Source organism: Gossypium arboreum, chromosome 12, assembly GCF_025698485.1.
Source record: "Gossypium arboreum isolate Shixiya-1 chromosome 12, ASM2569848v2, whole genome shotgun sequence".
NCBI lineage: Eukaryota > Viridiplantae > Streptophyta > Magnoliopsida > Malvales > Malvaceae > Gossypium > Gossypium arboreum.
In genome coordinates this window covers 1,696,192-1,720,205 of record NC_069081.1, presented here as the reverse complement: position 1 = coordinate 1,720,205, position 24,014 = coordinate 1,696,192, and the positions used below count along the sequence as shown (strand labels likewise).

General features: G+C 33.2%; 3 protein-coding genes across 3 annotated transcripts; 1 reads left to right on the top strand and 2 right to left on the bottom strand.

The window, feature by feature from the left end:
- Positions 1-4,094: 4,094 nt before the first annotated feature.
- Positions 4,095-5,385, bottom strand: LOC108477316 (uncharacterized). Its single transcript, XM_017779818.2, has one exon. It carries the CDS (start codon positions 5,142-5,144, stop codon positions 4,671-4,673), a length of 474 nt encoding a protein of 157 aa, XP_017635307.1. The 5' UTR covers positions 5,145-5,385; the 3' UTR covers positions 4,095-4,670.
- A 6,763-nt stretch (positions 5,386-12,148) lies between these two features.
- LOC108477134 (cysteine protease XCP1-like) lies at positions 12,149-13,633 on the top strand. Its single transcript, XM_017779588.2, has 3 exons — positions 12,149-12,919; positions 13,032-13,172; positions 13,253-13,633. The coding sequence occupies exons 1-3, from the start codon at positions 12,218-12,220 to the stop codon at positions 13,466-13,468; spliced, it is 1,059 nt and encodes a 352-aa protein (XP_017635077.1). The 5' UTR covers positions 12,149-12,217; the 3' UTR covers positions 13,469-13,633.
- On the bottom strand, positions 13,284-15,586 carry LOC108477666 (exopolygalacturonase-like). Its single transcript, XM_053022609.1, is given in 7 exon segments — positions 13,284-14,073; positions 14,171-14,399; positions 14,471-14,760; positions 14,884-15,060; positions 15,131-15,162; positions 15,165-15,270; positions 15,392-15,586. Coding segments are annotated over 7 exon segments (1,257 nt in total). The 3' UTR covers positions 13,284-13,845.
- Between the last annotated feature and the right edge of the window lie 8,428 nt (positions 15,587-24,014).

Below are 24,014 nucleotides of genomic sequence, written 5' to 3'. Positions count from 1 at the left end.
CGACTGAAACCAAGCAAAATTTCCTTCCTTTCTATTTTCTTTTTCAAACGGTGGAGAAGTACACTCACTCATCCATCTTTTCTTTTAATCCATTTATCATTAAGTTTTTTATTCTTAATTAATAACAAATCAATGGTCATGATTTTTAACTTAAGTCACTTAGCGGAAATCAATGGCCATTATCATGGTCTTCCACTAATTCATTTTTAATTTTTGGTTTAATAACACACTAAAGGCCATGGCTAATTATTAACAGGTCCCTACTCAAATCCTTAATCATTTCTCTCTACTTTGCTCACTTCACAATTTAATCCCTCTATTACTTTTATATTCTATTTAATTAATTACTAATATTTTTGTTTTTTAATCTTGCACTCGCTTCGTAACTTCTTGATCAAAATTTTAGATGACTCAATTTAATAAATTCAGCCCCGAAATTGAATTTTCTAACACCAACAAAAACCAGGTTGTTACGTAACATTCATAGCTAATTCTTTGACAATTCTCATCAGACAAAAATTCTCACTATGGCTAAACTACCCATAGAGAAAACATAATAAAAAGTCTTTCATACTGGACTCATCATGCACTCAAGGCACGACTCATCATAGTGATCGTCCTAGCTCCCAGGCCCTAGGCTCAATTGCTATATCTATGTTCCCACAAGACTAGTAGTTGTCCACCAACTAGTTAACCTGATGCACCATCGTGTCTCGATGCCCCTCCTACAAAGCATCATCTCTTGATCCCAAAGGCAACCCGATGGACTTTGGGTGGAGGATCCAACATGGCTTAAAGAAAATCAAAGGTTCGACCTCATCTTTCTGGCAACAGCGCAATATGGGGCTCGCTAGCCCAGAACCGTCCCCGAGTTTTCTCTCGAGTAGAAATTGAACATTCACTTGCTTGATGACCGCACACCATGGCATCTCGCTTGCACCAAGGAAATCCCACCAGCTAGCCAAGGTAAGAGGGAGGTGGAGAGTTGACACCTTTCTACCCCTTAAAGAACTAAATAGCTTTTATAGCTATGCTCCCAAGTAGCATTGAAATGTCTAAAATAGAGATAGTTTTCTTACCTGGCACTCTAGGGCCATCTCATGGGCATTCTCCAAGCACTTTTGCCCCAAAACTTGGGCTCTTCGTTGTCTCAACTCGTCGCATGGGGTAACCATCCCCCCTTGATTTCGTCTGCTCATGGTTCCCTATCATGTTTCTTACTCGATGCTTCTCACAAGACGCTTGCCTCTCAAGGTCCACCATCGGGAAACGATCGTCCCAAGTCTTTGGCCTCGTCCAATCCACCAAGCGGGATGTCATGTTGGCATTGTAGCCACAATGCTAGATCATGACACCATTGTAGACCTGCCTTAATCAAGAGATCCCAATCCATAGCTAATTTTTTTCTTTTCATGCACAATTCTTATCGAACAATGACTCCCACCATGGCTTATCTGCCCATAGAGAAAACAAAATAGAGTCTTTCATATTGGAAATGTCATAAGCTTGGCGATTATTGGGCAACACAAATTTTTCTTACATTTCAAAGTTTGTCAAACATCCAACCTGATTTTCACTCGCCTATAACGATTAATCCCTCTACTCATAGCTTTCACATCATAATCAACATAAGAACCAATGAAATTCCCGAATTACTTCACCGTAGATTTAAACGTAAAACTTTGTGAAAGTCATGTATTTAGACCTAAAATTCAAGAAAAAAAAAACATAAGATCTATGATAAATTGTTCTTTTTAACCAACTTGTAGAACACAATAAAATAATTATTAAAAGTTAAAAAGGAACTCCAGCCACCACCCTATCAAAACCCACTTCATAATATAACCAAAATAAAAACCTTTTCTCCATTATATCAATGATAGTCACACCTCCAATGGGATGATAAATATTAACTAATATACTGTACAACAATTGAAAATGAATAATAGTAGCGGTGTAAAAGCTTCTACCAAACAAAACTCAAAAGTTGGCTTCGAATCATTTTCCCCCAAAATAACCTGTCAAGCTTCCTCCTCTCCCTTCCTCAATGTTCAACCCCACTAATTCTTGGTCCATACCTATTATCACCACTGGAATACAACCACAATAACAGACTTGAATATATAATTAATTGAATTATGCCATGAATTCAACCTATCGAGTAAATTTTGAAGACACTTGTTTTAGAAATTCTTTTAAAGTAATAATAATTTTGCTTTAGGTTTTTTTTTCCCTGCATGAAAATGCTATCCTATGAACATATGAAGTTATAATTTGTTTTTTCATCTAACATTTCTCTTTTCTATCTTTTCCTTTTTTCGAATATATTGTTGTGAAGATTGATAGAATGATGAAGATGATGATTTAAGTGATTGTGTTCAATATTTTTAATATGATTATGTAGAAAGAATTAATTACAATTACATAATCATTTTTAATCATATACATCAAATTTTTAAATTTTACAAGTAATTAAGGGTTTAACAAGTGTATTGTAGAATATAGTAAAAAATTAATTACATTTTAACTCTTTTGTATTAAATAATAACTCATAAATTTTTGGATTTGTATTTGCTATGCTAGAAGTATAGCTTTTTAATTCTACAAGTAAATTTTTTTGAAAAATAGTACTTTTATATATTTATTTTTAAAATATTTTTACTATATATGTATAAAATACTTGTAATCACTCAATAAGTCTAAAATTTCTTCGACAATGTATCAAATATTTTCGCTAAATATTTATTTTTCCCATCAAATAAACCATATTTCTTCTCTAATCTTATTTTATTTAACCAAATCAATTTAATTTTACAAAATTGCATATTATCGGACCGTTTCACTAATCACGTAGCTTTAAAATCGGACAATCTTAAATCTCAAATTTTGATCGAATAAAACAACTAATTACATAAATTTTTTTTTTTTTGTTTCCCCATAGTCTGGATCCAACTAAAAGGCTTGTTGTGTTAGTTGGCATGAACTAACATCAAACTAGAATACACATGTAGCACATGCCCAACTTCATCGCCACCAAATTATTTCCAGACAATACACAATTTTAAAAAAAAATTACAAGTAAAATTATTATTTTATGCATTAAACGCGGTTAAGGTAATTTGATTCTCATTTTATATAAAATAAATTAATTTGAATTTAGTTATTTAATTCCGTGAATAATCTGAAAATATATTGATAAAAATAATATAAAAATTTGTTAACGTTGAATAAAATAATGCTACTCTCACAAATTTCATACTTTACTCTTCACCGACGGCTAATCAATGAGTCCCTATTATGGAACTTGGTCGGTGATGTGACTTTATATTTGTAAGAAAAAAAACCACATTTAACCACCGACACTTTTTTTTCTTTTTATTTATTTATAAAATACCGAAACTCCTTGTATTCTCAAAGCAAAGGCTTCTTAAATTATAATTAACAAATAAAGACGTCGTCTTGCAAGGAAATGAAGAAGCAAATTTACATGAGAAATATTGTCCATTACATTAATGACAGCAGTGGATAATGAAAGTACACATGGTTAATTGGCATGTCAAACGGTGCTGCCAAATAATTGGAATTCTACTTTTGTCTCTGCCGTGCGTGCCACCCACCCAGATTTTACATAACTACTACACCTGTGTGTCTTTAAACGGTGCTGGCAAAAAATATACATATAAAATAGATTATTTATAAGAATAAATCGTTTTAACTATTTATAAAAATAAAAAATATTTTTAATATTTTTAAGTTTTATGTATATATTTTATAGTTTTTATAATTTATTTTATTTAATAAAAAGGCTAAATCGTTTTAATGTCGTGATTTTATATTTTTTTACTATTTTATGATCATAATTTTTAAATATTTAAAATAGTGTTGATAAATTTTAATAAAATTATATAAAAAATTAAAATAAACCATTTTATCACTTAAATTATTTAACGAATTTCAATTTTGCTCACCAAAATTTTTAATATTTATAGGAAATGGAAATCCTTATACGAACCACTAAATCTATGTTATATGGAAGGTATTTCATTCTTTTGAATTGCATTTCGTATGATTCTTGTTTTGTAGAATCAATATACTTTGCAAAAGGAAGAACTAATATATATATCAATATTGCATTAGATACATACATAAATAAATAAAATGATTATGCAATTGAAGCTGAAAAAATAATGAAATTAAAAAAACAAAAACAAAAATTACACTCTAATGACATCTTGGATTGTAGCCAACAGATGCTGAGTGACACAGTGAATTCACCCTGTTTCTGCAACTTTCCTCTCTGAACTTCGAAGGTACACTCCATAGCCATATAGATTGTAATTATTGGAGTAAACCAACAAGGAGGAGTTTTTAACTCTGCTCTTCCAAGCAAAACCATATTATATTACATAACAAGTTAACTACATGCTATTGTTTATCTTTTTCACCAATCACTTGGATTATGATAAGAAAAAGGAAAAGCTGACAACTCAAGAAAGAAGAAAACAAGAGGCAGAAGGGGGCGGGGGGAGGGGGGAGGTGGGGAAGAATATATAAATCTAGACTCTGATGATGTGATGATCTGAACCTTGAAGCACTGCATTGCTTATTTAATTTCCCGTTTAGGACTTTCTTCGAACACCTCCATTGAAGCATTCCAAAAATCCAAACCATCAACCGTAGATTTTGTTTCCAACTCCGAAATTCTTGGAGTAGGATAAAGAATCGTACCTGCAAGTTTGTGGGAGGCCAACTTTGTCAGATCCCATGCGTTTCTTGATCTCGGATCTTAGTTTGTAGAAAACATGCCTCCAGCTGCCTTTGTTGTGGCATCCTAGAACCCTAGTTTCTTCTTCATTCATTTCAAGGTCTTGAGCAAACATGGGTTTTCTGGAAAGAACCCAAGACCATCCCCAGTCCCACCATTTCCTGATGGAGCTACCAGCATAGTCTCCCATGGAAGACAAAGACTTGGATCTGGGGAAGGACCATGACGGCGCTGATGGCGAAGAGATGGAAGGATGTAATTTAAGAGACAAAGAGGAAAGCCTTCTTCGTAGGGCTGGTAATGGCGCTTGCTCTTTGGATTGAGTTTGAGAGAGGGGGATTGATCGGCTCTTTTGAAAGCTCTGCATAATGGAGCTCATTGGTGACTCTCTAACAACAACAAGAAGAAAGCACCCAATGGAATTGAGGTGAAATGAGAAGAAAAGAAGAAGAAAAGAGGGTGATTCAAGAGAGAGTTGAAATGTAGTGTTCACAACCCGTCACTTGCCGATTTATTCTTTTTTAAAAATGGATGATGATGACATTCAATTTGAGAAATTACTCTTTTTTCTTTTTTGTGTTCAATGGGGGATGACTTAAGTTCTGAAAATTTAGATGTTGTTTAATCATTAATCATGTTAGATCCACTGTCTTATTCATTTAATATACCATATGCTTAACTTTTTCAATACAATCCTGGAATTTTATTTTTTAATTAATTAATTAATAATTTTTCAACTGAGTTAAAATTTAATTAACATGTTATATTAACTTAATTAATCATGATTTAATAACTGTATGCTTCGTATCGTTATTTAATGATATGTAGATATAATAATTGTTCATGATTGTAATTTCTCGTTTAATAAAATTAAGAAGTTAGAAAGGGTTAATAACTACTATATATGATTATCATTTTTCATTTTAAATTAGTTTTCAAATAATCATAATGTATGGTGTGATGATTGCTCATCTTATCCCTTAACCTCACCGTTAAGGGATCAATTTCTACCCATAGAAATGAAGCATATTTCATGACCAGCCATTTACCTCTTTAAAGAGTACTCGCAACAAAAGGATCACTTTCAAGAAAAATATCTCTCAACTATGTAGTAAAACATGTTAATAATGCAGAAAGTAAGGAGAATGCCAACCCTTGCATATTGTACAACTCCTTAATGATGTGTTGCCATCTTGTTTATTCTTCAGCTTTAATAATAATGGTTCTGAGTAGGCTAAAAACTTGAGCTTTTTTGCCCTTTTGGTCAATAAAAGAAAGCTTGACTAATTAAAAAAATTGCTATGAAATAGATTATTCAAAAAAAGTTTCCAAATGTTTGTAGTGAGTTGGAAGTTGAAACCATGGTTGGGATGTGGGTTGGAAGGTCTTCATCTTTGTTGAATGCTTTCTTCTTTTCAAGCAATTTGGAAGCGAGAGCTAACTCAGTTTGCTTATATGTATACTAATATTATTTAAATTTAATTATAATAATATATAAAATTATTATCAAATATATTTTTAATATTGAAAAAAACTATTATATATTTTATTTATATTTCCTTCAAGAAAAATAAGTTCAATTATATAGAGAGATAAATATCAAAATTATACATAAACTTTCAACTAATATGCAATTTGATACATGGAGTTTGATTTCGTGCAATTATACATATTAGACTTTGATTTTGATTCTAGAATTTCAAAATTGTTATTTGCAAGCAGAACAAAAGCAGCGCTAGAAACAATGTTGAAGACCAATGCCAACTACTTCAGGCTCTGAGTATGAACAAGGTAGAAAAACAATGAACACTCAATATGTTTTCGTAGTTTGGTTTCCTTACATTTATGAGGCTTTTGTCTAGAGAGATAATCCACTATTTTAGCAATCATACAACAAGTGATTATAACCTCTAACACTCACTAGATTAGACTCTTCAGTTTTGTATTTAAGATCTAGACAACTCTCCTCTGGCAAACTTGATTTTTCACAAAATGCACTCAACTAAAACGTTTCTCAATGAACAATAATAAGTGTTCTCAGTTAAGCACATTATCTATACAAATACAAGTCTCAATATATAAGGAATCGGAACTTGCTAACATACTACATCAATAACAATCAATCTTCCCATGAAACTAATAAGACAATATGCGTAGAGAATATCTTCAACCAACTCAATATAAGACTTGAATCTCCAGGATATACAAAATGACACATCATAATCCACAAGCATTTTTTTACATCCATATTAATTGAGTACAACATCCTCCGATTGCAATGTACTCGACTTTTGCAGCGGGCAAAGAGATAAAATTATGCTTTTTTGTTATACCAAGAGACTAGATACATGCTCCTCAAATGCTTTTTGGATCATCCAAATTCCCTTCCTAGTTAGCACCAAACCTACAAGATTGTGATTAGTGTTTTTAGTGAATCAAATGCCTAAAATTAATGTACTAATGACATATCTTGTAAGTCTCTTAACTCCTTAGACTCCTTTGGTAAAGCTTGATATCTTGCATATATTATAGCATTATGACAAAGATTAGGTTTGTTGGTTGTAAGATATAGTAAACTTCAAATCATTATTTTGTACATGGCCAAATTTGTTGGCACACCGTATTCATCCTTGGTGATTTTGTCATTTAACCCAAACTTTTTTAACGATCCACAAGCATATTTTTCTTGACAAATGAAAGTGTAATCATTAAGTTGTTTAAAAGTTAACTCACCTACTATGCTCATCTCAAATTCAATTTTCACGAGGTTAACAAAATCCTCACATGCTTTAGAGGAGATTGAACCAAAAATTATATAATACATTTTCAAGACAACCAAGCCAATATGCACATTAACAATTTATTGAGTCATTCTTGTACTCATTCATAAATCATAGGTAGTAACACCTTTTACTCATGTTTATACCAATTCATTCCAACTTATAATATTATGGTGCAAAGCATTTTCAATCCATACTTACCAATAATTCCCTTATAACACATTTATCACTATACCTAACAAGTGCAATATGCTATCCACTTAACTAATGTATTTAGCATTTCATTATCTTTAGCTTATGCCATTTATCTTTTTAACACTACTAGTACGATTCCTTTATTTCGCATTGGGTTGATTATTTGTGTGTGTCAAATTATAGAGTACAAATTGAAAGGTTAAAATATACAAATCGCTTGGTAATCATGTAACAATAAAAATAACATTGAAATGTTGTATGGACTTTTTTCTTAAAAACATTCATTCTAACTCGTCATAATAAAATAAAGTTTTTATTGGAATATTGTTCCTAAGAAAAATTGATGTCGTATTTTGTTTAAAATAGTTAATAATATTAAATATTTAGACTAAATAATGACATTACAAAAGTAGAAAAATCAAATTATGCACAAAAAAAATAGAGTATATAGATTTAATACCAAGTTTTAGCAATTAGGCCTAAAATTTTATTAGGACCCAACCCGTCCCATGAAAAACTCTAGTGCCAATGCCACCGGGAATAGACGACACAGGTCAATACTCATTATATGTTGGAGATTGAAGATCACCATGCTTTTCGAAAATCTTATAACCATTAGACGTAAAAATTCTATGGTACTTTTAGAAATCTAATCTCAATTTATTCTTTAAAAATCAATTTTAATGGGTTGGTATTGTTATTTTTAATAAAAATTTTATAATTGTAAACTTTTTATAACTTTTTATAAATTTTATAATTTTATAATAATTTTTAAAATTTAGAAGGGCTTAATTGATTTTTTTTAATTTCTTACTAAGTCTTTTTTGACCCTTTAAAGTTATTTGTTTCAAAATTTTTCTAGTTTACTTTCAATAAAAGAGTAGGGATCAAATTGAATAAATGTGTAAAGGTTGCAGGCTAAATTTATTATTATACCTTATATATAGACACCAAAACAAACATTTAATGATGCAATTTTAATGAGGGCCTATTTTTGTTCACTCATCTAATGTATAAAGACTACTTTTTCTATTTTTTAGTAGAGGGGTTAAAATACAATCGAGGGTATAATGCAAAGGGATTTTGTAATACTTTTAACTTTAAGAAGCCATCACCTTTCTTCTCTTTAAAATACTTTAGTAATTCATTTTGTTTTTTTTTTAAATTCAAATATTTTCTTTGTTGGTGACGTCAAACTTTCAAGTTGGTTGCTAGTCACAATTTCTTCAATAATATTTTTTGATTATTTTTTTGTTTTTTATTTTAGTCCACAATATCATGGTTTTTGTCTATGTTTTCAAAGTTTTGTTTTGTCTACACTTTCGTAGTTTTTGTTTTGTCCTTTTTATTTTCTCTTAAAATAATACTGATTTTAGTTTTTAGTTCCTAGTCATATTTCTGATGTATGTATGGGATTTATCAATAAAAGTTTGTTGCCAAATATATTAGGAACTATTCTCGGAGAGCCTTATCATGATACAACACAATGATGGTGCTTGGAAAATTGGAATATGATATAAGGTGGAAAACAAGTCATCTGATACTTGGCTTTTTGTGCATCACTAATGTGGTGAATCTCTTAGGGCTCTTAGTAATGATTTTTTTGTTGACTATAGTTTATTGTCTGGTAAGGATGATGGCGAAGCTAAGATGCAATTTTCAATTGTTTGATTAAAGTAATGCATCTACGGTTTAGTCAAGGATACAATTTCTCCTTTTTGAAGATTATTTTGCAAACATAGTATTAGGGCATTAGTTTGTAATGTCTTATTTATCATTTGTATTATATGTCATATCTTTATATTCTTAGAGTTCATAGTTCTTATTAATTAAAGTATTTCTTTTTAAATATTCTCAAATTTTTAAAAATATTTTTCCTAAAACAAACGGATGTTAATACAAGATAAAGCAACTCATACTACCTTGTAGTGGTATTTTAATTTGGCATAATTTGGCCCTTCAACTTTATAAAAAAAAAGAAGTCATTTTAGCTCTTTATTTAATTTTTCGTACTTTTTAGCCTTTAAACTTGTGTTATTTGTGAAATCACTCTAAAATGGATAAAAACTTTAACTTTTGTTAACTTTGCCAACGTGGCATTGCCATGTGGATGCCATGCCAATAATTAATTAAGTTTTTAAAATTTTAAAAATTCAAAAAATATATAAAAAATATTTTAAAATTAAAAATTATAAAAATATTTTAAATTTTTAAAAAATTAATTAATTGTTGACTCGACATATGCGTGATTTTTCATATGGACGCTATGTTAGCAAAATTAACAAATGTTAACTTTTTCATTCATTTTAAGGTGATTTAACAAACAATGCAAATTCAAGAGTTAAAAATGCAAAAACTTAAATAGACAAGGATGAGAATATTGGGTGAGACATGGACAAATATTGGTTTATTTAATTAGGTTACATATACGTTGCATTTGATTTTATGTATTTAATTTTAATTAATTTTTAAATAATATACTTTTATTATTATAAATAGTTTTTAATTCATTATTTAAATTATTAAATATAATTAAAATATATTAACTTTTTAATAATTCAAATATAATAAAAAGAAATTTTAAATACCATATTAAAGATTGATATTTACAAGTTGCATCAGATTTTTGTATTATGAGGGACTATGTAAGTGATTAGTGGGATTGTGAAACGAAAATGCTACGAGGACTTGCGAAACAATTTTACATATTGACTTGGAGTTGTAAACGTTATGGAGAAAATCCAAAAATCCACTCTAGGTTTCCCTTACTAGTATGTAACGTGACTAAAAAAAAAAATCAAATTTCGATTTATATAAATAATAAAAATTAATATCTATTGTAAAATAAACTCTTTATTATTCAAAAAAAAATTGGTGATAAAAGAAGAAATTACAAGAAAACAAACTACGTCAAAAAGCACAAATCCCCGTATGGAGACATTTTAAAAACTTGTAATCCTTGGTTTTCTAAATGAGTCAACTTGGCTAGGCTATCAGCTTCCTGATTCTCTTCTCTAGGCATGTGATAAATATTCTAATGGCGAGTCAGAGATAATAATTGAAGAATTTTCCTAATCAGAACTGAACTGGATCGACACATTATCAAAACCTCAATCAATTAAGATGCCTGAACCATCCAATATACCTCTCAATTCTACTTCAAGCACTGAATAATTCTCCAAAAACCTATTAAAACCAATGAATTTACAGGGAGTATCCAAATTTTATTTTTTAATAGTGAATGAATTGACTATAATAATTTGTAAATAATATATAATTATTTTGTAGAAAAATATTAAAAACATTTAAAAGTAATTTTTACTTCAATTACAATTATTTTAACTAAATTTTTTAAGTACTAAATATAAATAAATTATAATTATTTCTAAATGTGTAATTATCACAATTTTTGTTAAATTATAATTCTTAATAAATGTATAATTATTATAAATTCTATTTTATAGTTTTTTTGTTAACAATATTAGATTAAATATTATAATTATTTTTAAATTTGAATTTAGTAATATGATAGAAAATAAATGGCGTTATCATAAGTATAATTTTTTTTTAAACTCACCCTCCTTTTGCCGGATTGTTGCCAATGTAATAATAAAAAGCTAATTTTTCAAGAATTTTAGACCAAGCTTCTGATAAACTTTGAATTTCGGCTAACCCAACACTAACCCTTCGATATATTTCTTGCTAAAAGTATCATTGATCCCATTGATAACGAGTAGGACCAAATAATTCGATGCGGGTAGTTGTTGAACCATACCACTTAGTTCCAGCAACAACAAAAGTTGCAAAAAAGACAACAGCTATACTACTGAAAAGGACGGTTTCAATATTTCTCATACATAATCTTTTGTATAAACGTTGGGGCGGACAGACACTAAGATAGAATAAGCCTGCTATTATGCCCAATGTCCCACTGCAAAATGATGAGATGAGCTTTTATGTATATTTCTATTATAATAGAAATGTAAATTGAGTAAAAGAATTTATAAAGAAAATTGAAATTCAAAGGAACTAGTAGGTAGCAAGCAGATGGGGTTGCTGAATGGATTTGGACATTTTATTTCTAAAATGTGCTAAAACTATGAACAGTTGGGGGGCATGTTTTAAAGAAAAAAAATTAGAGGAATTTGCAGTCCAACAAATAATGAAGGCGCTGTCGTGAGGTATTCAATTTGTGATTGTTAGAGTGTGCACGCAAATCAAGACTGCTTGTTCACAACATTTAATTTAATGAAAACATTATAGCATCCAATCCTTTTGACGAAACTTATAAAACTTGATGAGCTATGCTTCAATCAAAAGCCTGTCAAATGACTCAATCGTAAAGCCTCAATTTTCCACTCCCATTTTTTCTTCACTTCAAAGCAACATACCATCTGCTACTATAAATGTCCACGCAACAATCCCACCCTCACATTCACTCACTGTTACATACTACGCCATACAACGAAAAGAAGAAATGGTTGTATCCTTTCTTTCCAAACTCTCTATTCTAACATTCACTGCTTCAGTTTTAGTAGTTTCAGCTCTGGCTCATGATTTCTCCATTGTGGGTTATTCGCCTGAGGATTTGAGTTCCAGGGATAAACTTATTGAGCTCTTTGAATCATGGGTATCCAAGCATGCCAAATTCTATGAATCCTTTGAAGAGAAGCTGTTGAGGTTCGAGGTTTTCAAGGATAACTTGAAGCATATCGACAAGAGGAACAAGGAAATCAGCAGTTACTGGCTTGGGTTGAACGAGTTTGCTGATTTGACCCACGAAGAGTTCAAGAACAAGTATTTAGGACTCAAACCAGAGGTTTTCAAAAAGAACCGATCACCACCAGAAGAGTTCACTTTCAGAGACGACGTTGATTTGCCCAAGTCTGTCGATTGGAGACAGAAAGGAGCTGTTACGCCAGTCAAGAATCAGCGTTCTTGCGGTAGCTGTTGGGCTTTCTCAGCAGTGGCGGCTGTGGAGGGCATAAACAAGATTGTAACGGGGAACTTAACTTCCTTGTCCGAACAAGAGCTGATTGATTGCGATACAAGTTTCAACAATGGTTGCAATGGAGGTCTAATGGATTATGCATTCGAGTTCATTGTCGCCAATGGTGGACTTCACAAAGAGGAAGACTACCCGTACCTTATGGAGCAAGGTACCTGTGAAGAAAAGAAGGTATAGAATAGATACATGCATGATCATATATCATTTTCATGAAAGCTACACCCTGAATTATTTTGTAAGCAAAAGGATTATTTGATTAATCATGTCTATGGTTTCTCTTCAGGAGGAAACGGATGTGGTGACGATTAGTGGTTACAAAGACGTGCCAGAAAATGATGAGAAAAGTCTATTGAAAGCATTGGCTCATCAACCCCTAAGTGTAGCCATTGAGGCTTCTGGCAGAGATTTCCAATTCTATAGTGGGGTAAGCTTGTTTTCCCATAATTGATTATCATAGAATTTGTTAACACATTGGTAGCTTGTAATTTAAATCTGAGTTTACAGGGAGTATTCAACGGGCCATGTGGAACTGATCTAGACCATGGAGTAGCAGCAGTTGGGTATGGAACATGGAAAGGTTCAGATTACATCATTGTAAAGAATTCGTGGGGACCAAAATGGGGAGAAAAAGGGTACATAAGGATGAAGAGGAACACTGGAAAACCTGAGGGTCTCTGTGGTATCAATAAAATAGCTTCTTACCCTACCAAAAACAAGTGAAGAGCTCTAACCTCAACATACGGGTTCAACCAAAATGTGTTTTTTCATTTTATCTTTTTTCCAGACTCGCTTGTATTGATAAAATTTGTTGGCCCTTCTTCGGTCATGTTCCTTGGTTAATAAAATTATAAAAATGGCTCACACTTTCAATTTCGCTTCAACAAATTGGAGCAAAATGCCTCTGGATTATAATTTTTCTCCAATAATTAACAGTAACCAAGATTCAGCATCCAAGTTCACTTGTATCAAACTATCCAGGCAGGGATAGCTAGCATTAGTCAACTGCACAAACTGCATATATATACGCGCTACATATATTTGCTAATTTACTGCAGAGTTACTTTAAAATATATATCAAAATTGCCTTAACATGAAAGCTAAGCACATGGTGGTGGGATTTGGGTGCCAATGTATTTAGCCCTAACATTTTTACAAGTGGAAGTGACTTGTTTCTCCCCAGTTGCCAACTCCAAGTGAACATCTTCAAGGTAAATATCCTGGCAAGGAATCCCTTTGCTACATTCTAGTGCTACGGCCACTGCAGATAACGACGTTCCCTTTATTTTCTTGAAATAAATGTCACTCAGTTTCACTTGAGATGGTCCCTGCACTCAACTCATTTGGTACCCATTTCTTTTTTAGGTCAGTTTCTTTTCAGATATTTTAGAAAGTGTAGGTAGTTTCATAATCTGGAGAGTTTACCATTGGTGTGCAAGATGCAAATGGACAATATGCTTGATCGATAATAATTGGATTGGTCACGTTTTCCATGTTAATGTTTTCGAATGTCATGTTGGTTGCTGCGCTTCTGCCAGGCGAGTTGGCCCATGTTTTGATCCTAATGCCATTTGAGGTCCCTATCATGGTGCAATCTCTAACCACCAAACCACTTACATCACCTTCATCCTTGTATCTTCCGAGACTTCCGACGCTGTTAACAAGCACTCAACAAAATTAACATTTCTTTAGTTTTGTAAATTGAAGCAGAGACTAATGGAGTACCTGATGCCATGACCCGGTCCGCAGCTGATACTTGTTATGGTGACTTGAGAATTCCCTTGACCTATTGAGATGCAATCATCACCTGTACCTATAAGTGATCGCGAAAAGTAGACACCGGAGCTCCGCTGAATGTGGATACCATCAGTGTTAGGGCTATCTGCTGGTGCTGAAATCTTGATTTTGCTGCCCTTGAAGTTCTTGCATTCGACAAGAGCCATATGGAAGAACTTGCTGTTTACTGATGTTATGCCTCTTACAATCGTCCGATTCATCGCCAAAAACTTCACATTCTGTTGAAAAAGAACTTTTTCTTCATCGGTTTTGTAGGCTAATTCGAAGCTTTGGGGAATAAGATTGTTGATAACATGGACAATTTGCAAACATAGTTGACGAGCTAAATGAATGAAACATACAGTTGGAAGAAGTTTGCAATTGAAGTCTGTGGAGCAGCTATTGTAAGGCCAAGCTTTGGCACCCTGACCATCAAAGGTCCCTCCTCCAGTCAAGGTTAGCCCTTCTATCCATCGAAATTCAACCCAACCAGCACCATCTCCGTATTTAAACAAGTTTGTTGTTGCCTTGAGATAACCCTGGAAGCTTCTTTCTCATTCATGGTAAAAAAAAAATAAGTGGAAAATTCAGAAAATGGTAGAAGAATACCTTCATATGGACTATTATTTTAGACACATTTCGCAGGGGCCTGCAAATTTAAGTGGACCAACCAAATATGTGCCTTTGGGAATCATAATATCTACCTCACCAGTAGCCTGACATGCTTTGTTCCATACTGATAGGAAGGCCTGGAAACTTGAAAGTAACAAGTTAAACAAAATTATAAATGGGAAAAATAAAATAACATACCAAGTATTGAAGAAGATATGCAGGTGTTTGAATGGAGAAAGAAAGAGAAGGAAACAAAACTTTGGTGTCATCAGTGAGTCCATCGGCTTGAGCACCAAATGTCTTGACATTAAAAAAATGAGAGGTTCTTTGGTTGTTATATGGTAGCAGTTGGGCATGTTGAGATCCTAAACCTGCTGTTGTTGCTCCTGCAGGAACACCAGTGAAGCTAAAGGAGGAAAAGAGCAAGAGTAATTTGAAGGGGTCAAGGCTCATGTTAATGCAGAATGTGTTATGTCCTTGCTGTTGAACACTGCAGTTGAGTAAAGAGGTAACTAGGTTGGTTTGAACTCACCATAACTGCCGCTAACTCCCTACCACTACTTCTCAACTTATTACCCTTAACCTTGTTGATCAATATCCAACCCTAGAATTTGCTCGGTTAACTCCTAGTTTAAATTCATTTTTGGACGTAAATTCCTCCGCTACTTCAAGTGGGCAATATCTGTCTTGCTCGCATGAGTTTTTTTAACAACATATCATAGAGTTAATTGAAGTAATCATTTAGATTTTTCAGACAAAATTTTCCAATATTTTTCTTAGGATATAAATAAATAACAAATCGGTGCCCTCGTTTCACTTGGAGACATAATTTGATGTTAGATCTGGAATATAATGAAACTTAACCTCTACTATAATTATCAGTATCTCGTTAGAATAGGTTTGCCACCCTTCTTCACCTATTTGCAATTTTGTTGGCTACAACCTCGCCCAAATGCAATACTTCGTTAACTATGGACCTTATAGACATATGCATACGAACACGTGGAATACCTCAAATTTACCTCGTCAAGGACAAATGTTTAATCAGTTTTTGAATGGAGCACACGAACCTCATCAAGTCTATGTCAATCCTATTTCCACCCATTTAGAAGGTTAATATGCTCCTTAAGTAGCTAATTGTGAGAAGATAACTGTAGCCCACGTGTCCCTATAAACCCTACCACTTGGTATGTCAGCCAGACTTGTATTCCCAACTCAGCACGTCCTTATAAACCCTATAGTGACACTAATGAGAACTGGTATTGTCAACAACTTAATGTAAAACACTACATCCCCCATCAAACATACACCCAATATCAACATCTAATGAACAAATTGCCTAGATTCTTAACTCGAACTTTAACTTTTTCTACCAACAATTTTTAAAGCTGCAAGAACAAATGAGAACCCTAAGGGACTAAATTCTTGTGAAGTGGCCATCCATGCAATGGCGAACACAGATCACACACCTGCGAGCTCATCAAACGTGCAAGCTCACTAAAACTACGAAGTTACCAGAGGTGCGAGCCCTGTTAGGCGAGCTTCTACATGTGAGCCATTTCTCTACAAGTTGCCACTGAACAATGATTTTTTTTTATGAGATGTTTTGGTTGCTAATTAGACTAAAATCAGTCAATAGAGAGGCAAGTTGTATTGTAGAAGTTCTAAGATTTTCCAAGTTGTAATTAATTATTATTATTTTCAGCTTATTTAAGCATAGTTGTTCATGTAAACTTATATGTTGTAATGAAAAATAGTAGTTCATAATATGTTTTACTTTTTTGTTCTATTTTATTCCCCTCTATTTCAGTACATTCTCTCATCAAATAACCATCTTTGAGGGCCATAACCTTTGTTTTTATAAAAATGTCTTCAGCAAGCTTTTCATCACCTCCACCCTGTTTTTACAGGAGAAAACTACCATATTTGGGTAGTAAAAATAAAAACTTATTTTCAAGCCTTTGATCTTTAGGAGGTTGTAAATGCTAAAATAGAACTACCAGCCTTGAGAGCAAATCCAACACTTGTTTAAATGAGACAACACAATGAGGAATGTAAAAAAAAATATATAAGGCAATGTCTTGCCTACAAAACGATGTTTCAACTGTAATTTTTACAAGAATTATGGCTTATAAAACTCCTAAACAAGCTTGGGATAAGCTCAATGAGGAGTTCCAAGGTTTGCAAAAGATAAGGTAGCAACAGTTGATTAATCTCAAATGAGATTTTGAAAACCTCAAGATGAAGGAAACTAAGACTGTAAAGCAATATTTAGACAGAATCATGGTAGTGGTAAACTAGATAAGATTGTTAAAGGACCAATTCGTGGACAATCGAGTAGTTGAGAAGGTGATTACCACACTTCCTAAGAGATATGAATCAAATATATCCTCACTAAAAGATTCGAGGGATCTTTCAACCATCTCACTCTCTGAACTAATTAATACTCTATATGCTCAAGGAAAAAGAAGGGCAAGCAGAGAAGAGGGGCACGTTGAGAGAGCCTTTCAAGCTAGAAAAAGAGAAGGCTCGAGCTCCTCAAATCAGAAATGAAAGAAGAGTTGGTCAGATAAAAAAGAAAAGTAAAAAAAAAACAGTTAAAAGAAAAAAATATCCATCGTGCTTGCATTGCAAGAAGTTAGGTCACCCTGAGAGAGTCTGTTGGTTCAAGCCTAATGCTCCATGCAGAAATTGCAAGCAGTTTGGCCATGAAAAAAGGGTGTGCAAGAATAAGGGGCACGTATAACAGCAAAATGTGTAATGGCCTAAATTCAAGGTTATCGGAACAATGGTTTCGTAACCATAGATCCGATTTAAAGAGAAATTTATTTCAATATTTTTGCTTGAAAATTGATATGATAGGAAAATCGTATGAAAATATTGATAGAAAAATTTTACCAATTTAGTGAATAGATAGAAAAAGAAATTATTGAAGAAATTGGGTAAAAACAAGATATCAAGACCTCTATCTCGTAAAACCGAGTCAAAAATAATTTCATAAATATTTATGAAATGTTATTAGTGTGGTATTAAAATTTCGTTAGGAAATTTTAATGTTTGGGTAGTCAATTAAATCAAAAGGACTAAATTGTAATAGGTGTAAAAGTTGCTAGAGTGATTAAATAGCTTAAGAGTCTAATGAGAAAGGATTTAAAAGGAAATTAGACTCAAAATTTATTCAGGCTGGACGACAAGGGTATGAAATCAGCAGAAAAATTGATAAATTAAGGGTAAAATTGGAATATTGCAAAATTAACTAAATAAAACTAGGACTAAATAGGAAATATCTAGATTTATCTTCATTTATCTTAAATTCCAGCAGCTAAAAATGCCATAGGAGGGTTCTCTAAGCTGGTATTTCATAATTTTTGCACCCAGTGAGTTAATCCTTGCCTTTTTCTTGTAATTTTTGTGCTTCTAAGACTTTTACAACTAGGTCCTACTATTAAATTCATTAGTTTTTGATTTCATGGATGAAATTGAAAGTCACCATGGTTGAGTGCTGTAATTTTATGATGAAATAGAATTAAATTAAATCTTTAATTTGTTTATGAGATGATTTTATTTGGCAATTTCAATGGAAATTGATTTTTAGGACCTAATTGTGAAAATGTTTGGAATTAAAGTCTATTGCTGAAATTCTGATTCCTAAAGGTTGTAAACTAGTTTAAGGTGATAGAATAAAATGTTAATTGAGAAAAATAAGCTCAATTGAGAGGCTAATTGAGTAGGGACGAAATTATCATTTATTAAAAGCTTAGGGGAAAAATGGTAATAAACAGCTTGCACTAAAACAGTTTGGACAGCAGCAGTAGACTAACTTTGAAAAATCACCAAAAATTGTAGAAATCGAATTAGAAGATGAAAAAAATATGGAATTAAAGATTATTGAGTCTAGTTTCTCATAGAAGAAATATTGTAAGCAATGGATTTGTAAATTTTGAGATATAATAAATTTTGTGAGACAAGGTCAGAATGAATTCGGGTTCCCCTGTTCTGACTTTGAAAAATTATCAAAAATTGAATAAAAATAATTAGGGACTTAAATTTATATGTATAGAATTCCGAATGGGTCTATTTTTAATAGAAACAAACTAGAACATCATTTGAATTCTGTATAAAGAGATAATTTATTTTTAGTGAAGAAGGGTCAGAACTGTTAGACAACAGAACAGGGGTGACTTTGAAGAATAAACTATACCGATTGGATAAACTAAAAATTCTGAAAATTTTATGGTAAAAATATATATGAGTCTAGTTTCAGGTAAAATTAACGGATCTTAATTTGGAGTTCCGTATCTCAAGTTATAAATAATTTAGTGACTATGACTCAAGTAGACACCTTTGAATGAACTATAAATAATAGTTGAATTATAGAGAATGTTGCATATGAACAAGAAATGTATTAAATTGATAATTAAATTTATTTATTTAGATCCGGAAGATTCAAATCTGAAGCTAGATCGAGGAAAGGAAAAAGTTCGGGATTAGTAGATTTTATTGTTTACAAACAAGTATCAATGTAAGTTCGTAACTTGAATTATATTCTTAAATGCTCGAGATTGTATGTTATTGATGTGAATATGATTTGAGTGTTCATTGTATGAAAATTAATGAAACATTGATATATTTGATAAAATGAGAAGAAATTCGTTTGAATGAAAGGAAAATTCGATGGATCTCTGAAAAGGAATTGACGGTAAAAGGATCTAGCCGGACGGGTGATCCTATCTTGATATAGCCCTCCCGAAGAATATGTGTAAAATGGATTTAGCCCGGACGGGTAATCTGAATTAGGGTCTAAATTTAGCCTGGACTGGTAATTCAGATTCAAGCTCATTAGAGTAATTGTCATTGCAGGGGATTTAGCCTGGACTGGTAATCCCGCTACAAGGTTGAGGTTTGCGGGAGTGTGCTCTCTGAAATGGGTATGTGCGCACATGAATATGAATTGACGGACCCAGAATTGTACACTAAAAGTGTACCTCTGAAAATCCATCGAAATTTCGATAAATTCAACGGGATAAATTTGGAAAAATAACAAGGAAATGGAAATCATGGTATTGACGAGCTCATCAATCATGGTATATATATTATTGATACATGGAAATTATTGTACTAACTTGAATGTTGAGTTTGTGCATGTTAGGGTAATAATGCATTGAATGGATATATGAATGTTTATTATATTATATTGAAAATATTAGGTAAGTATAATTCTTGTTATATGAGCTTACTAAGCACAAAGTGCTTACCCCGTTTCCTTTTTCCCTGTTTTGTAGTGTTAAGAGCTCGGAGGTCGGATTTGGTCGGAGACACATCACACTGTCAACCTTAGGATTTCGGTATATAAAGAAACTTTATTTTGGAAATCAATGGCATGTATAAGCTAACAAAGTAAATGTTAACGTGAAATGAATGTAAAGTTAGCCATTAGTATGGTTAACAAACCTGGTTTTAGATATGTGATGACGTTATCTTATAAATATGCATGAATTTATCTTGAAAATATGTTGAATTGATTTGGTTGATGTGGATTGGTCTCGATTTAATATTGCAGGGAAAGTTAGATATTTATAAAGGGGCTATATTGAATATATAAAAAAATTTAATTAAGTAAACTCGGTAATGCCTCGTACCTATTTAAGCAATGAATACGGGTAGGGTATTACATTTATTGGTATCGAGGTAATGCGGTTTAGCGGTTCTAGGACCGATGTAGCAAATACGGGATTAGCTATACATGCCATTTAAATTATTATTGATAGTGTGATATCTCCGACCATTTAAAATGTGTTTTTCTTATAGTAATGTCATCCGACCGAGCTCAATCTGAGGAAGTTGGAGTCATGCTCCGCTTCAAAGACAAAGAGAATAAACTAGCGGCGAAGGCCGAGACGAGGGTCGAGGGAGAAGGCAAAAATAGCCTTCTTTCAAATGATGAATGAATGGTTTAATCAATATTTAAGAACTAACCCTGTAGTGTAGTAAGTTCAAGCTCCCCCTCCTGCTCCTCCACCGGTTCCCGAGATCCCACAAGGCAGTCTTGAATCATCGAAAAGGGAAAGCTCCAGTAGATAAAATTCGAAAATATGGGGCCAAAGAATTTCAAGCAGCAGTTGATGATGATTCCGAACGGGCTGAATTCTGGTTAGAAATTATCTTGTACACCAGAAGAATGTCTGAAATGTGCCGTCTCACTGCTAAAAGATACAGCTTACCATTGGTGAAATACTAAAGCTTCAGTTGTTCCGAAGAAGAAATTACATGGGAATTCTTTCGATGAGTTCGAAAAAATATATCACCAGAGGTTTCTCGATCGAAAAGAAAAGAATTTCTTGAGTTGAAACAGGTAATGATCGAGATCTGAATATGAAAGAGAATTTGTTCGATTGAGTAAATATGCTCGAGAATGGGTACGGTCGGTGAAATGTGCAAATGATTCAAGAAGGGTTAAATGAAGACATTAAACTCTGATCGAATTCTTGAAATTCGAGAGTTTGCTACATTGGCAGAGAGAGCTTATAAAGCAGAAGAATTGAGCAAAGAAAAGAAACAGGCTGAGAGGGAAGCTCGAATTTTTAGTAAAAGACCGATGGAAAAATCCCAGTTTTCTGCTTCAAAGAAATTGAAGAAATATCAGGATCGTTCTACTTCAGCTATTGGGTATTCGGGCAAAGAGCGAGATTCTCAATGCACTAATCCAAGGCCTTCTACTCCATCAGTGACCAGTGTAGGCAGTGTTGGCAGTGTTGGCACTCCTAAACCGAGATGCCAGTACTGTAATAAAGCTCATTTTGGTGAATGTCGATTAAAGAGCGGGGCTTGTTACCGGTGTGGTTCTTTTGACTATTTCCTCAGAGATTGTCCAGAAAGGGGTGAAAAAGAAGCTGAACAGATATCGAAGCTGAGTAATCCAGTTTCGAGAGGTAGACCACCTCGACCATCCGGTAATGTCAGTGGTTGTCGAAGAGCTACAAAAGATACTGTAGGTAGGCCTGAAGCACGAGCACCTGCTAGGACATATGCCATTCGTGCCAAAGAAGATGCCTCAAAGACCCGATGTTATTCTTGGTACATTTTCTTTACTTGATCTCGATATTCTTGCATTGGTGATCCCGGTTCTACGATTCATATATATGTATTAAACTTGCAATTATTAAAATTTATCTGTTGAACCTCATCAATTTATGGTTAAAGTCTCGAACCCCCGGGCGAGTCTGTGTTGGTGGATAAAATTTGTAAAAATTGTCCACTGATGGTAAGAGGTTATTGTTTCCCGGCTGATTTGATGTTACTGCCATTTGATGAATTTGACGTGATATTGGGTATGGATTGGTTAACCCAGCATGATGCGGTAGTAAATTGTAAACAAAAATATATTGTGCTAAAATGTCAGAATGGTGAGTTACTCGGGTTAAATCGATCGACGAGAGGGTTATCGATATGATTTCGATAATGGCGCATGAGGTATGTCAAAAAGGGGTATGATGCTTACTTGGCTTATGTACTCGACACCAAGGTATCTGAGTCAAAGATACAGGCAATTCCAGTGGTATGTGAATTTTCCGATGTGTTTCCAGAAGAATTACCAAGATTGCCACCAGAAAGAGAAGTGGAATTTTCTATAGATTTGATTCCGGGAACTACTCCGATCTCCATAGCTCCGTACCGGATGGCTCCTATAGAATTAAAAGAGTTAAAGACACAGTTGCAAGAACTTGTTGACAGGGGTTTTGTCCGACCGAGTCATTCACCTTGGGGTGCTCCAGTTCTGTTTGTGACAAAGAAAGATGGGTCTTTGAGATTGTATATCGACTACCGGCAGCTTAATAAAGTAACCATAAAGAATAAGTACCGTTACCGGATTGATGATTTATTTGATCACCGAAAGGTGCTCTTGTGTTTTCAAAGATTGATCTTCGATCGAGTTATTATCGATTCTGAGTAAAGGAGTCAGATGTGCCAAAAACAGCCTTTAGAACTAGGTACGGGCATTATGAGTTTCTAATTATGCCGTTTGGGCTAACTAATGCACCTGCAGTATTCATGGATTTGATGAACTGGATATTCAGACCGTACTTAGACAGATTTGTAGTAGTATTCATTGATGATATTTTGGTTTATTCTCGGGATGAAGAAGAACATACAAAACATTTGAGAATTGTGTTGCAAATTCTGCGAGAGAAGCAGTTATATGCTAAATTCAGTAAATGTGAATTTTGGCTTCCAGAAGTGGGTTTTCTAGGACATATTGTATCTGCCGAAGGCATCAGGGTAGATCCAAGTAAAATCTCAACTATTGACAATTGGAATCCACCGAAGAATGTATCTGAAGTTAGAACTTTCTTGGGTTTAGCTGGTTATTATCGGAGATTTGTGTAGGGATTCTCTATGATAGCTTCTCCAATGACTCGATTATTGCAGAAAGATGTAAAGTTCGAGTGGAGTGATGAATGTCAACAAAGTTTCAACCGATTGAAAGACCTATTAACGAAAGCACTGTATTAGTGCAACTGAACCGGTAAGGAATTTGTTATTTACAATGATGCCTCATTAAATGGTTTAGGTTGTGTTTTGATGCAAGAAGGTAAAGTAATAGCCTATGCTTCAAGACAACTTAAACCACATGAAAGAAATTACCCAAGACATGATCTTGAATTAGTCGCTATTGTATTTATATTTGAAGATATAGCGGCATTACTTGTACGATGAGAAATGTCATATTTTTACTGATCATAAAAGCTTGAAATATTTGATGACACGAAAGATTTGAATTTGAGACAGTAGCAGTGGCTTGAACGATAAAGGACTATGATTTGATTATTGATTACCATCCACGTAAGGCTAATGTTGTAGGCGATGCTTTGAGCCGAAATCT